The 12,844-nt window shown below is 38.8% G+C and overlaps 1 protein-coding gene across 8 annotated transcripts in view; it reads right to left on the reverse strand.

Moving 5' to 3' along the window:
- LOC134478918 (probable ATP-dependent RNA helicase DDX60) overlaps nucleotides 1-12,844 on the reverse strand; it is a 123,367-nt gene that overhangs the window by 65,965 nt on the left and 44,558 nt on the right. For all 8 annotated transcript variants that reach the window (XM_063275963.1, XM_063275960.1, XM_063275961.1 and 5 more), the window contains 3 exons: nucleotides 5,102-5,354; nucleotides 2,540-2,706; nucleotides 727-882 (listed from right to left, as the gene is read on the reverse strand). In XM_063275963.1, coding sequence (XP_063132033.1) covers nucleotides 727-882; nucleotides 2,540-2,706; nucleotides 5,102-5,354 — 576 coding nt within the window. The remainder of the gene's footprint in view (nucleotides 1-726; nucleotides 883-2,539; nucleotides 2,707-5,101; nucleotides 5,355-12,844) is intronic.

Consider the following 12,844-nt stretch of genomic DNA (forward strand, 5'->3'; position numbering starts at 1 on the left):
TATGTGTATGTGTATGTGTATGTGTATGTGTATGTGTATGTGTATGTGTATGTGTATGTGTATGTGTATGTGTATGTGTATGTGTATGTGTATGTGTATGTGTATGTGTATGTGTATGTGTATGTGTATATGTATATGTATATGTATATGTATATGTATGTATATGTATATATATAGTGTGTGTATGTATGTGTGTATGTGTGTGTGTATGTATGTGTGTGTATGTGTGTGTGTATGTGTGTGTGTGTGTGTGAGTGTTACAGAAAAATATGTAGAATGGTAACATGTGCAGTCTGTAAACATATAAACAGTTTCCCATTGTTTGAACTACCCAAACGTCCTGGTGAATATTTACATTGTTTACATACGACATTCAAATGACAGAAAGAAAACCTGGAGCCTGGTACGAAATGGTAATAGCTGCATAGCACAGACATCTCTAAGCTTTGACTCTCTGTATATGAATCCATCCAATATCTCACCAAGGAAATACTCTACATAGTAAATGAATTCTTAAATGTCTTTAAATGGAAAAAAATTAGTCAAACAGTAAAGTGCTTTAAGTGAAATGATTTTGAATTGAAGTAACTGAATATTATGCAGTTCCGTGATAAGGGCAAATATGAACATACCAGCACATGCGAAGAGAGGCAACTGTAACACTAAAAGCTCCTGCACTCATACACGACTACAAAATATAATCATTCTTCTTATTCATGTTTTTACCTGCCACGTGTCAGGAATAAAGTCTTGGACCCTGGGGTCTGGGTCTTTCCTTTCTTCTCGTATCAGATAGTGACCCATATACTGTAGTTGGAACCGAGCTGGCCCAATCCCAACTGAGTATTTCTTTTTCGTCATCTTTACGTCATCTGCTGCTTCCTGCATTGTTTTAAAAGATTACTTTGAAAGCAATTTGAATAGTTGAAATATTTACGACTGAATTCTTCTCTATGGAAACTACCTTTTAAACATCATGAAGACCTTACCACTTTCCTGAAGTACAAATAAAGCAGTGGATTTCAAGATTTTCAAATGGTTATGCTAATATTTGTGGCTACAACCTGACATATCTAAAATAAGTAAACAACCATTATAGATTTGAGTTGTTTTGCTAGTATTAAGTATAAGGTTAATCTTTAAAGTCTGCATAAATCATCTGACATTTAGTGTGCATAGCCAAGTTGTATAAAACATTTCTAATTCTTGATTAATTCAACTTTTTGGCACTTGGATTAACTAAGACGCTACTCTCTATTAAAAACAAACCTAAACGAGATGACTGTATTTAAAAGATGCTTTGTGCTAGGTCTGGCATGGCTCTTAGTAAGGGTGGAATGACATAGTTCCTGCCCCTGGATCCGGACCAACAATAAGGATGAAATATGAATTACATGAGGGGCTCCATAGATCTAAAGGAACAGAAGCAGCTACACTATGAGCCAGCTTGTCAGAAAGATACTGAGGAAGGATATAAAGAGATTTAAGGAGTTATGATCCCAAGGCAAGATTCCACTGTGCTGAGTTCTTTTGGTTTATGCTTACAAAGGCAGACAGATTCCTGAGTTCAGATCAGACTGGAACAAAGGGAATTTAGGTCCAGGCACAGGTATAGTAGAAAAGGTGGTATCAGGGTGAGGTCTCCCCCACTCAGCTATCCTATTGTCTGTACTTGTGCTTGCTATCTTTTCCTAAGAATCAAGGGGCTACGATCATGGAATGCTACTGAATCACGGGAGGGTCAAAAGGGAACCTGGAGTAAATGACTGAGCTGTTATATAAATAAAAAAACGGGACATTTGGTCTGCATGATATGAGCTAGGAGAAAGCAATAGCAGCTCTCTTTTAGAATTTTTCTCTAGTGAAAGCTGAGCTTTCTAGAGATCCCTGGAGAGTAAACACAGCTCTCCAAGAATTTTTTTCTAACAGAATTTCTGATTTTAGTAGGAAGATTCGTGGAGAGCATATACAGTTCTTTTAGAACTTTCTATAGCTCTTTTAGAGTTTTTTTCTAATAAGATTTCTAACCTTGGTCGAAAATCCCAAGAATTACTTAGAGATCGAAGAAAACCCTTCTTAGAATGTTTATAAGAAGCTATCTAGAGAAGGCTGTTTGAAAAGCAAACACAGTTCTTTTAGAATTTTTTTCTGACTTTGTTCAGAAAACACATGAGTTACCCAGAGAGCTTTTAGAACTTTTACTAGCAGAAAGCTAGCTGTCTCACAGAGAGTTTTTTAGAAGAGCAAGGGAAAGCTGTCTAGAGCAGAGCACAACACAATGAGACAGTGGTCTGGAAAGCTGTCTCGAGCGCACTACAGAGCCAAAAGCTATGTACAGAGAGCTGTCTAGGAAGCCGTCTCCGGCAGAACACATGCCACCAGCCTGGACCCACAATTTGACTAAGACTTAGAGTTTTGTTTTCTCTACTCCCAGACACCCCTCCTCTCAAAACACCTCCCCAAGACAAGGCTGTTCCTTGGAAGCTTTGCATACAGCAAATAACAGTTCAGTAAAAATGAAGCTATCACAAAATATTACCTGGGTTGGACATAAAGAATCTGCAAGCTCATAAAACCCTAAATACGTAAGACATCTGGCTATAAGTTTTTGATCTGCTTCTTGCAGAAGTTCAGAGTGTTTTTCCAACAAGGAGTGGATCCTCTTCATCATGTTGACAGCTATGTTGAAGTCTTTTGTGGCTTCACCTTGGTACAAAATATATAATAAAATTGTTATAAAAGCCATCAAAATAACAAATGTTAATTAATGGAGCTCATGCATCAACCTATCAGTCCTCTACACCTAAGGACACTCACTCTCTTACTCACCATTAATAGATATTTTGGAATAGAAAGGACTAGATAAAAATCTTACCATTCAAAATTAAAGTATGGTTAAAATGTGATGTGTATAGAACTTTATAGTGAATTACACATCCTTTCTCTGTCTTATAGTGCCAAGTCTCCTCTGCTCAAGAAAAAAATTTTTTAAATATAATATTATAATCTTGGCAACATCCATTTAGCCCTATTGTAATCTACCAGCAATCCTGGATATAAGCCCTGAATCCCTTCTTTCAGTGCAATTCATCTCTTCCAGCTATCATATCCAGACTCTGAAAACCTGTCCACTTCTCTAGCATTGTATACACTGTTTATTTCTCCCCTCTGCTAACCTTTCCATTCTCACCTCGACTGTCCTGGTTCTGCTCTTCTTTTAGTTAGTGTACACTCCCGCCTATTTACCAAGTATTACCAATCCCATACTGAAAGCTGCTATCCAAGACTCTACCAAGCCAACGTAATAGAGGTCGTACCCTCCGGGATCATCCGGTTCACTTACAGAATATATGATATGTGATTGGCTCACATGGAGCATTAGAAACTACAGGTGTTAGGAGTCAGACTCCCGAGAAAGCATTTATGGAAATACATTTCATGAACTGGATGCGGAGGGTAAGTAAAACTTGGTTGTACGAAAAATAAGGACAAGGACATCTGTGCCAGTTACTACTCTTAGTTTCTCTATCTACCATGGATTTACAAAGATTTCTTATGTCTCTATGCCATTACTAATTCTACATACCTGGGGGGAAGTATGTTTACAGGTACCCCTAGTGGTTCAAGTGGCCTATGACTAAGTTCTGACTCATGATATCTGAGTAAAAGATTTTGGTACCCAGGAACGTACACGGAAGGAGGGCTAGGGAGCGGGAGAGACAGCTCCATGGTAAGAACAGCTGCCTCTCTTACAAAGTTGGATTCTCAGCCATAGTGTCAGAATTCTCATAATGACCTGGAACCCCAGCTTCAGGGAATCTGATGCCTTCTTATACATCAGTGGTCATCACGCACACGCGCACACGCACATGCGCAAATAAAAACTTTAGTGTGCACATGGAGACTAAGCGGGAGCTATGTAATTGACTTATAAAAGGTCACAACTCTGGGCATGGAAATAAGAATGTTGAATTTCTGATATCTCCTTAACAGCCTGCCTCTGCTTCTACCAAGAACCATGGGTCCTGCCCAATTTCTTGTTACTGGACAGAAGAACCTGGAAATTCCAGAAGGAACTTTGTTTTAAATTTAAAGTACCTACAGGTGATCTCTAAATGAAATAAAGCATTATATTGTTTAAGCCACCAATTTCTGTTGGTGGCATCTAACTACAAATCCTGGTTCAGTGTCTTGGTTAGCAAGAAAGATAAATATACACTAAGGTAAAGCACACAACTTTAACCAGTTTGCAAAACTCTATCTACTCAGTCCTACTTTATCCTCCTCTTCTTATCTCTGTGTCTTCTCCTGTTTCTGTAAAGGACCATACATGACACCCTTGTTGACCTTGGAAGAAGTCTGTATAGTAGGTGTAATTAGTGTTGAAGTCTGCAAGCTCGGCGTTGACGGTAAATCTTATAAGATCTAGAGGGCCTCTGAAAATGCTTCTAAGAGATTACCTCTATTAGCCTAATTGACACAGGAAACCCTATCTTAACTGTGAGTGGAACTGTGCCCTCTGCAGAAATCTTGGCCTGTATAGAAATGGAACACTGAGGTAAGCACACATTTATCCATACCTCTCTGCCTTCCTATTGTGGATATGATATGACCAGTAATTCAGCTCCTGCTACTTTGATACATGCCACCTCGTGATGAACCCTATATCCTGGAGCTGACAGACAGAATATCATCTTTCTCCATTAAGTTGTTTTTATCAAAGTATTTTATCATAGCAACCAAGTGGAAACTAAGTTAGGCAAACACACACCAACTTATCCAGGAAGAAAATGTTTATATATCAGAACTCAAAATGGAGTGATGGGTTCTTCCCTCTGTGCCTGACTGTTATTGGGTTTGTTAACCGTGCTCTCTACTCAGTCAGCAGTGAGTTTAAACCTATTGTTAACTGTGCTTAGCAATGTTCTATGTCTTCACTGTTGGCCAACTCACTGAGATTTCAGTGCTCACTGATTACAGAGGCTGTAATCCTTTGTAAGTCTTACTATGCAGATTTCTCATTAACAAGTGACAAAACACCATCTCTGCTTCTCTATGACCTCTCTAGTTCAAGGGAAGCCAAGGGTTATACACCACATACCTTCAGCTCGGCAGTGTTCCTTCCAGGCTTTCAAGCAAGCCTGTAGCCCAACCCTCTCAGCCTGAGTTTTCACTGAGCTACTTTTACATGATTTCAAGAACTCTTCCAGCTTCTTTATTCCAGAATTTAAATTCCTTCTCATCTCCTCCTCGATAGAAAATGACAGGGCACTCCATTTTTGCCCTTCTTTTTGTTCTTCCTCAACAATTAATCTCTTTTTATTCTCTCTTACAATTAATTCAGCCTTGGTTTCCTGTCCAAATGGAAAAAAACCACATCTCATAATGAGAAATAACTATTTCTAATGGACATTTCTTGAATTAAATGATATTTTAAGTATGCACTTATGATTTTGACCAACATCCTATAGTTGAATAATCATAATATATGCTTTTTTAATTAAGACACTGTTGATTGAAACCATAATATTTTATTTTTTTTTGAATTTAGAGAATACTTTATTAGTTTTTGTAATCAAACCCACGTAGATAAGACCTTACATATTTAATACAGTGTGTTACCCCTGTACAAATGGAAAAAACTTAAGTTCAACATTTCTAGACCAATATGGCTGTTAATTTCTGTACAGTGCCAACTCAACACAGTAAACGGGGATACTTTTTTCCAAAGTTGACAGCACAGCTAAAGTTTCAAAAAATTCAAATTATATATCTGTATATATATATTTATATTTATATAAAAAGACCAATAATAGCAGTGTGTTATGCATCAACAGCAGCAACAGCTTTTCCAGGTTCTGCAGTCATCTGAACAAAACTGTAGAGACATCCAGCACACTCCATTAAAAAAAAAAAAGTAAAAAAAACAAGACCCGAGAAAACAGCACAGTTCGGTTACTCTTGTGGTACCTGGCACCATTTTTTTTTAATTAGCTTCTCAATCATCATCTGGAAAGAAAACATTCTGAGCAACATCATTAAAAACAGCTCTGATAAAGCACGGTCACTACTACGTATCATAAAGCAGGTACAAGCTATTTTACATCCACAGAGGTATGATACAGTACTGTCCTACATCTATAATACTAGAGGATACAATTTAAAAGGCATTATTTGAGACCTGATTCTACTTTTCCAGCAGAGGGCCCAAAGGATGGTGTGACACAGCTTTGTAAAGAAACATACTCTAGACAGGATTTCCTTTCACTAGTGGCACAGTTCTAAGGATTCATTCTCTCCATCAATGTCAGCTAAAACCGTTATTAAAAAAATGAAATATCCCTAAAACAAAACCGTATAACCACAGGATTCACATGAAGATGACCTAGTGGAGACAAGCTGGACCTCACCTTACCAACAAGCTATCAAATCTGTTATGTTTAAACAGTGAGACCTCCAAGGAAGGAGATGCCAAGTCGTGCTTCAAAGCTTTGGACCACAATCAAACACAGCATCCTTTTCAACAGAAGCAGAAGCTCATCTGAATATGCTCAAGGATGCTAACATCAACATTTAATCATCTCCTCACTCATCCAGGAAGAAGGGGAGATCAGTTACTACTGTACTTTATTGTGTTCAACCAAATCACCATGTTACAAAAATAGCAAGCTGCCATAATAAAAAATAAGGCTCCTCTATCCAGCACCAGATAGCATCATTTTACTTTCAAGCCTAGAAATTGCACACTTGTATATAAACCAACCGAAGATGAGGATTGAGAGTTCATCTTGGTGGATTTTTCCTTTGATGAATATGAAGTGTCCTTCCTTATCTTTTTTGATGACTTTTAATTGAAAATTGATTTTATTTGATATTAGAATGGCTACTCCAGCTTGCTTTTTCTGACCATTTGCTTGGAAAGTTGTTTTCCAGCCTTTCACTCTGAGGTAGTGTCTGTCTTTGTCTCTGAGGTGTGTTTCCTGTAGGCAGCAGAATGCAGGGTCCTCATTGCGTATCCAGTTTGTTAATCTATGTCTTTTTATTGGGGAGTTGAGGCCATTGATGTTGAGAGATATTAAGGAATAGTGATTATTGCTTCCTGTTATATTCATATTTGGATGTGAGGTTATGTTTGTGTTCTTTTCTTCTCTTTGTTTTGTTGCCAAGATGATTAGTTTCTTGCTTCTTCTAGGGTATAGCTTGCCTCCTTATGTTGGGCTTTACCCTTTATTATCCTTTGTAGTGCTGGATTTGTAGAAAGATATTGTGTAAATTTGGTTTTGTCATGGAATATCTTGGTTTCTCCATCTATGTTAATTGAGAGTTTTGCAGGATACAGTAACCTGGGCTGGCATTTGTGTTCTCTTAGGGTCTGTATGACATCTGTCCAGGATCTTCTGGCCTTCATAGTTTCTGGCGAAAAGTCTGGTGGGATTCTGATAGGTCTGCCTTTATATGTTACTTGACCTTTTTCCCTTACTGCTTTTAATATTCTTTCTTTATTTTGTGCGTTTGGTGTTTTGACTATTATGTGACGGGAGGTGTTTCTTTTCTGGTCCAATCTATTTGGAGTTCTGTAGGCTTCTTGTATGCCTATGGGTATCTCTTTTTTTAGGTTAGGGAAGTTTTCTTCTATGATTTTGTTGAAGATATTTACTGGTCCTTTGAGCTGGGAGTCTTCACTCTCTTCTATACCTATTATCCTTAGGTTTGGTCTTCTCATTGAGTCCTGAATTTCCTGTATGTTTTGGACCAGTAGCTTTTTCTGCTTTACATTATCTTTGACAGTTGAGTCAATGATTTCTATGGAATCTTCTGCTCCCGAGATTCTCTCTTCCATCTCTTGTATTCTGTTGGTGAAGCTTGTATCTACAGCTCCTTGTCTTTTCTTTTGATTTTCTATGCCCAGGGTTGTTTCCATGTGTTCTTTCTTGATTGCTTCTATTTCCATTTTTAATTCCTTCAACTGTTTGATTGTGTTTTCCTGGAATTCTTTCAGGGATTTTTTGTGTCTCCTCTCTATGGGTTTCTACTTGTTTATTTATGTTTTCCTGGAATTCTTTCAGGGATTTTTGCAATTCCTCTCTGTAGGCTTCTACTTGTTCTCTAAGGGAGTTCTCCACGTCTTTCTTGAAGTCCTCCAGCATCATGATCAAATACGATTTTGAAACTAGATCTTGCTTTTCTGGTGTGTTTGGATATTCCATGTTTATTTTGGTGGGAGAATTGGGCTCCGATGATGCCATGTAGTCTTGGTTTCTGTTGCTTGGGTTCCTGCGCTTGCCTCTCGCCATCAGATTATCTCTAGTGTTACTTTGTTCTGCTATTTCTGACCGTGGCTAGACTGTCCTATAAGCCTGTGTGTCAGGAGTGCTGTAGACCTGTTTTCCTGTTTTCTTTCAGCCAGTTATGGAGACAGAGTGTTCTGCTTTTGGGCGTGTAGTTTTTCCTCTCTACAGGTCTTCAGCTGTTCCTGTGGGCCTGTGTCTTGAGTTCACCAGGCAGGTTTCTTGCAGGGGAAAACTTGGTCCTACCTGTGGTTCCAAGGCTCAAGTTTGCTCGTGGGGTACTGCCTAAGTCCTCTCCTCAGCGGCAGCAACCGGGAAGATCTGCACTGCTCTTTCCGGGAGCCTCCGTGCACCAGGGTTCCAGATGACATTTGGTGTTTTCCTCTGGCATCTGGATGTGCGCAGAGTGCAGTCTCTTCTGGTTTCCCAGGCTTGTCTGCCTCTCTGAAGGTTTAGCTCTCCCTCCCACGGGATTTGGGTGCAGAGAACTGTTTATCCGGTCTGTTTCCTTCAGGTTCCTGCGGTGTCTCAGGCGCAGGGGTCCTGCCGCTCCTGGGCCCTCCCCTACGGGAACCCAGAGGCCTTATACAGTTGCCTCTTGGGCCAGGGATGTGTGCAGGGGTGGGCAGTGTTGGTGGTCTCCTCCTCTCTGCAGCCTCAGGAGTGCCCACCTGATCAGGCGGTGAGGTCTCTCTCCCACGGGGTTTTCGAAACCATAATATTTTAAATCAGTGAATATAAAGACTTGCTGTGGATAATTTCTTAAATGTCTAGGTAGTTTTAAAAATAAAAGAGTAAAAGTAATAAAATCAAAGACATTTTGCAACAAGTCCTTCATGTCTCTCTCTATGCAATGATAGCTGCTTTTCTCTCTAGGATTTTTTCTGGGACTTTCTGCTGCCTTTTCTACCAAGTCACCTTTCTATTCCCTACATGATTGTGATATTTCTATTGTGATTTCTTTCTGACCCTATATATCATTCCTTTGCCAAGGATCTATCTAACTTCTCAAGGTTTACTACATCCACACATACATGCATAATTCTTCCTTTTTAGACTACTACCTTGATACATGCCACCTCATGATGAACCCTATATCCTTGAGCTGGCAAAAAGAATATCGTCTTTCTCCATTAAGTTGTTTTTATCAAAGTATTTTATCATAGCAACCAACTGGAAACTAAGTTAGGCAGACACACACCAACTTATCCAAGAGATCCTTGAGATAAAATTGCACCAAAGTTGCCTGGATTGCTTAAGCCAAAGGCATTTAGGCCTTAATGTTTAATGAGTAAATAAGAGAAGAGGGCTGAAAGCAAGGAATGCATAGGGATTTTATGCAAACATATGTATGCATATGTGTATGTGTATAATGTATATGTATATGCACATAATACATATACACATATAATTTGACTTAAATAAATATTTTCAACTGATTTAAGGACAATATGTACCAACTTTTATTATGGCTTTGTAGACCTGTTTAATTTCACTTTACATAGACACATTAGAGGGCCAGTGACATGGTTCAGCAAGTAAACGTGATTGTCTTGCAAGCCTGATGCTCAAGTCCAATTCCAAGAATCTATGTAAATGTGCAAGGAGAGGACTCCACAAATCTTTCTTCTGACTTCCATATACATATACTGGCACATACACACCATGGCATCTCCCCCCATTGCCCTCCATATACACAGTACAGCATCTCCCCATTGCCCTCCATATACACACCATGGCATCTCCCCATTGATGCTCACATACATATCATGACATTCTCTTCACTGATTTTCACATATACAGGATAGCATTCCCTCTCATTTACCTTGATATACATACCATGACACCCCCCACATTCATAATATGAACACACTGAAACAATAAATAAAAAATAATTTTTAAAAGACAAATTAGAGAATTATGTTAGCAAAAGAATTCTGACAAGAAAGTCAATTATTCAGGTTAGTCATGGCAGTAATACTTAAACATGCACCTATAATAAGGTCATATTTAGCTGCTACTTTCTCAAACTAAGTCCAATCAATAATATTTTAGGTTTCCCATCACTTAAACTTGCAAGTAAGTGTTTGCAAATGTAAGTCCATTTGCCTCAGTTTTTCTACTTAAGACAATGGACAGCCTTAGACTTTTGTCAAGCACAGAGCTCTCTTTGTCTCAGATGTGAAGACTCATTACCCTGTTGGTCATAGAGGACATCTACAAAGAGTTAATGGTGTGGAATATCTTGGATGGCTCATTTCATTTTTAAGATTGGGAATGGTGAAACTTATACTTCTTTTCAGTCTGCTTGTGCTGTGTGGTGAGAGAATTTGCCAGCTTGTTACTTTATAACAGAGAAGACAACCAGAGAGAGAAGAAAGAGGAGGAAGAAGAGGAGAAGGAACAGAAGGAAAAAGAATACTCTTCCTTCCCTCCTCCTTCTCCTCCTCCTCCTGCTCCTATATGAACAGGGAAAGAATTCATTGATTTAGGTATGAAACTGAAAAGGTCCCAACCATGAGAAAGAGGCAATGATGGTAGGCAGGAACTTGTTAGACTTGCTTTTGAGGAGCCAGGGTGGGAGGACGGGGTAGGGGGAGGAGAAAGGAGGATGAGCCAGTCACCTCAGTGGATCTGTGAAGCAGTTCAAGAAGAGAAGACTCCCCCTGGCATTAACATGAGGTACTCTGCAATGCTGTGTGTTTATTCTAACTATTATATGAGAGAACTCTTGTTAGTCCCCTAAATGGGCTGCCCTTAAGAGCTGTGAAAGTTGAACTTCCTGCCTATTAATTAGTTGCATACCTGGCAAAGAAATAGCACTTGCTGTTGCTTTTCTCCAAAACATAAGCCACCAGAAATGAAAAGTTTAAAAACCCCCTTTGTAGGGGCTGGGGATTTAGCTCAGTGGTAGAGCGCTTACCTAGGAAGCGCAAGGCCCTGGGTTCGGTCCCCAGCTCCGAAAAAAAAAAAAAAAAAAAAAAAGAACAAAAAAAAAAAAACCCTTTGTGCTCTTTGTGGGGGCTCTTCACAGGCTTCGCTTCTGATGGCTTTACCACACTAACTGCCTCTGGTAAGGTTGACCTATCACAATTCCTCCCCGACTGGGTTCTCTACAATGTATCAAAACGACCAGTACTAAAACCATTCCCATGAAATAAACACCTTCTGAGCTTTGGCGCCCACTAAAGGCTAAGGAGTTTAATTTATAAAAAATGATTTTCATCTAAAGTCATCAAATTAGTTAAATCCAGTTTTAAAAAATAATCTTGCATAGCAATATGGTCATAAATACTAACATATAATTTTCAAACATGATCTTAGTACATTAGTATAGAAATAAATTGAGGTTTTATCCCCTGTACTTTATCCTCAATTAGGGCCTTTGGATACTGAGAGAAAGAGTTTAAATTAGCTCAAAACTCAGCAACAGGATCTGACTCAGGAAGACAGATTGTTAAAAATGCAGGAGAACTGGTACAGACTCACTGACACTTCGCTTATCACCGGATGTGCGTAAATGAGTAATGTGTTCCGGTCTTCCCCCTTGATGTTTGTTCAAGCCCCCATTGTGCCCTCCAGCCATTGTGTCCTGCAGAGAGTATTAGCCAAGCCTAACCAGATGTGTTTCAGATGCAGATGCCTCATCAACTCTGACAAACATTTACCATAAACAACAATCAAGATCTGTTCTCAGGAGAATGAGAGCTTGACCTTTCCCCTCATTTAAACCGTAGACTCTTAAGAACAATCCTATGACTTTGAGAGTTTCCCCTAGTGACATTTTTGGTATTTCCTTTTGACATTCCCTCATCCCCTGGAGCTTGTGACTTCTTCCTTTAAAAAGACCTTCTCCCAGCCACTTGGGGTCAACACCTCTGTCTCCTGTGTGGGATACGTGTTGGCCCGGAGATCTCCGTAATAGATCTCCGTAATAAACCTCGCCTTTGCGTATTACATCCAAAATGGTCTCTCTGTGTCTGGGGTCTGAGATTTCCCGAGACTTGAGTAAGGGTCTCCCTTCAGGGATCTTTCAATACAAAAATGACAGAAAATGACAATAGTAAGGTAAGTGGAAAAAGGATGCAACCTGTACAGGAAAAGGAAATAAACAACCTTAACTTTGAACCTGAAAAACAGGGTATTTAAATACTTTGGAAAAGATGCAGAAATGTTATGTAATTCAAGCAAAGAAACCTATGTGTTTCGTGTTTAGTTTTGCTACATTTGTAAAAACCTTCTGATTCTAATTAGCTAATAAACTATATCTTAATGTCATTGCAAACTTTTAAACCAAGCCTTTAGTCACCTAACATTCTATTTGCTTCTCTAAATACAGATATATCATTACATAGAGAAGATATATCATTACATAGAGAGGATATATCATTACATAGAGAGGATATATAATTACATAGAGAGGATTATACATAATAATTTCTATACATATTAGACTTTCTAAGCAGGTATGATAATACTTTTTGTGTTTGTTACTTTTCTGTATTGCAATAAAACACCATGACCAAGATAACTTGTTGATGAAAGAGGCTATTTTT

This window comes from Rattus norvegicus, chromosome 16, assembly GCF_036323735.1.
Source record: "Rattus norvegicus strain BN/NHsdMcwi chromosome 16, GRCr8, whole genome shotgun sequence".
NCBI classification, from domain to species: domain Eukaryota; kingdom Metazoa; phylum Chordata; class Mammalia; order Rodentia; family Muridae; genus Rattus; species Rattus norvegicus.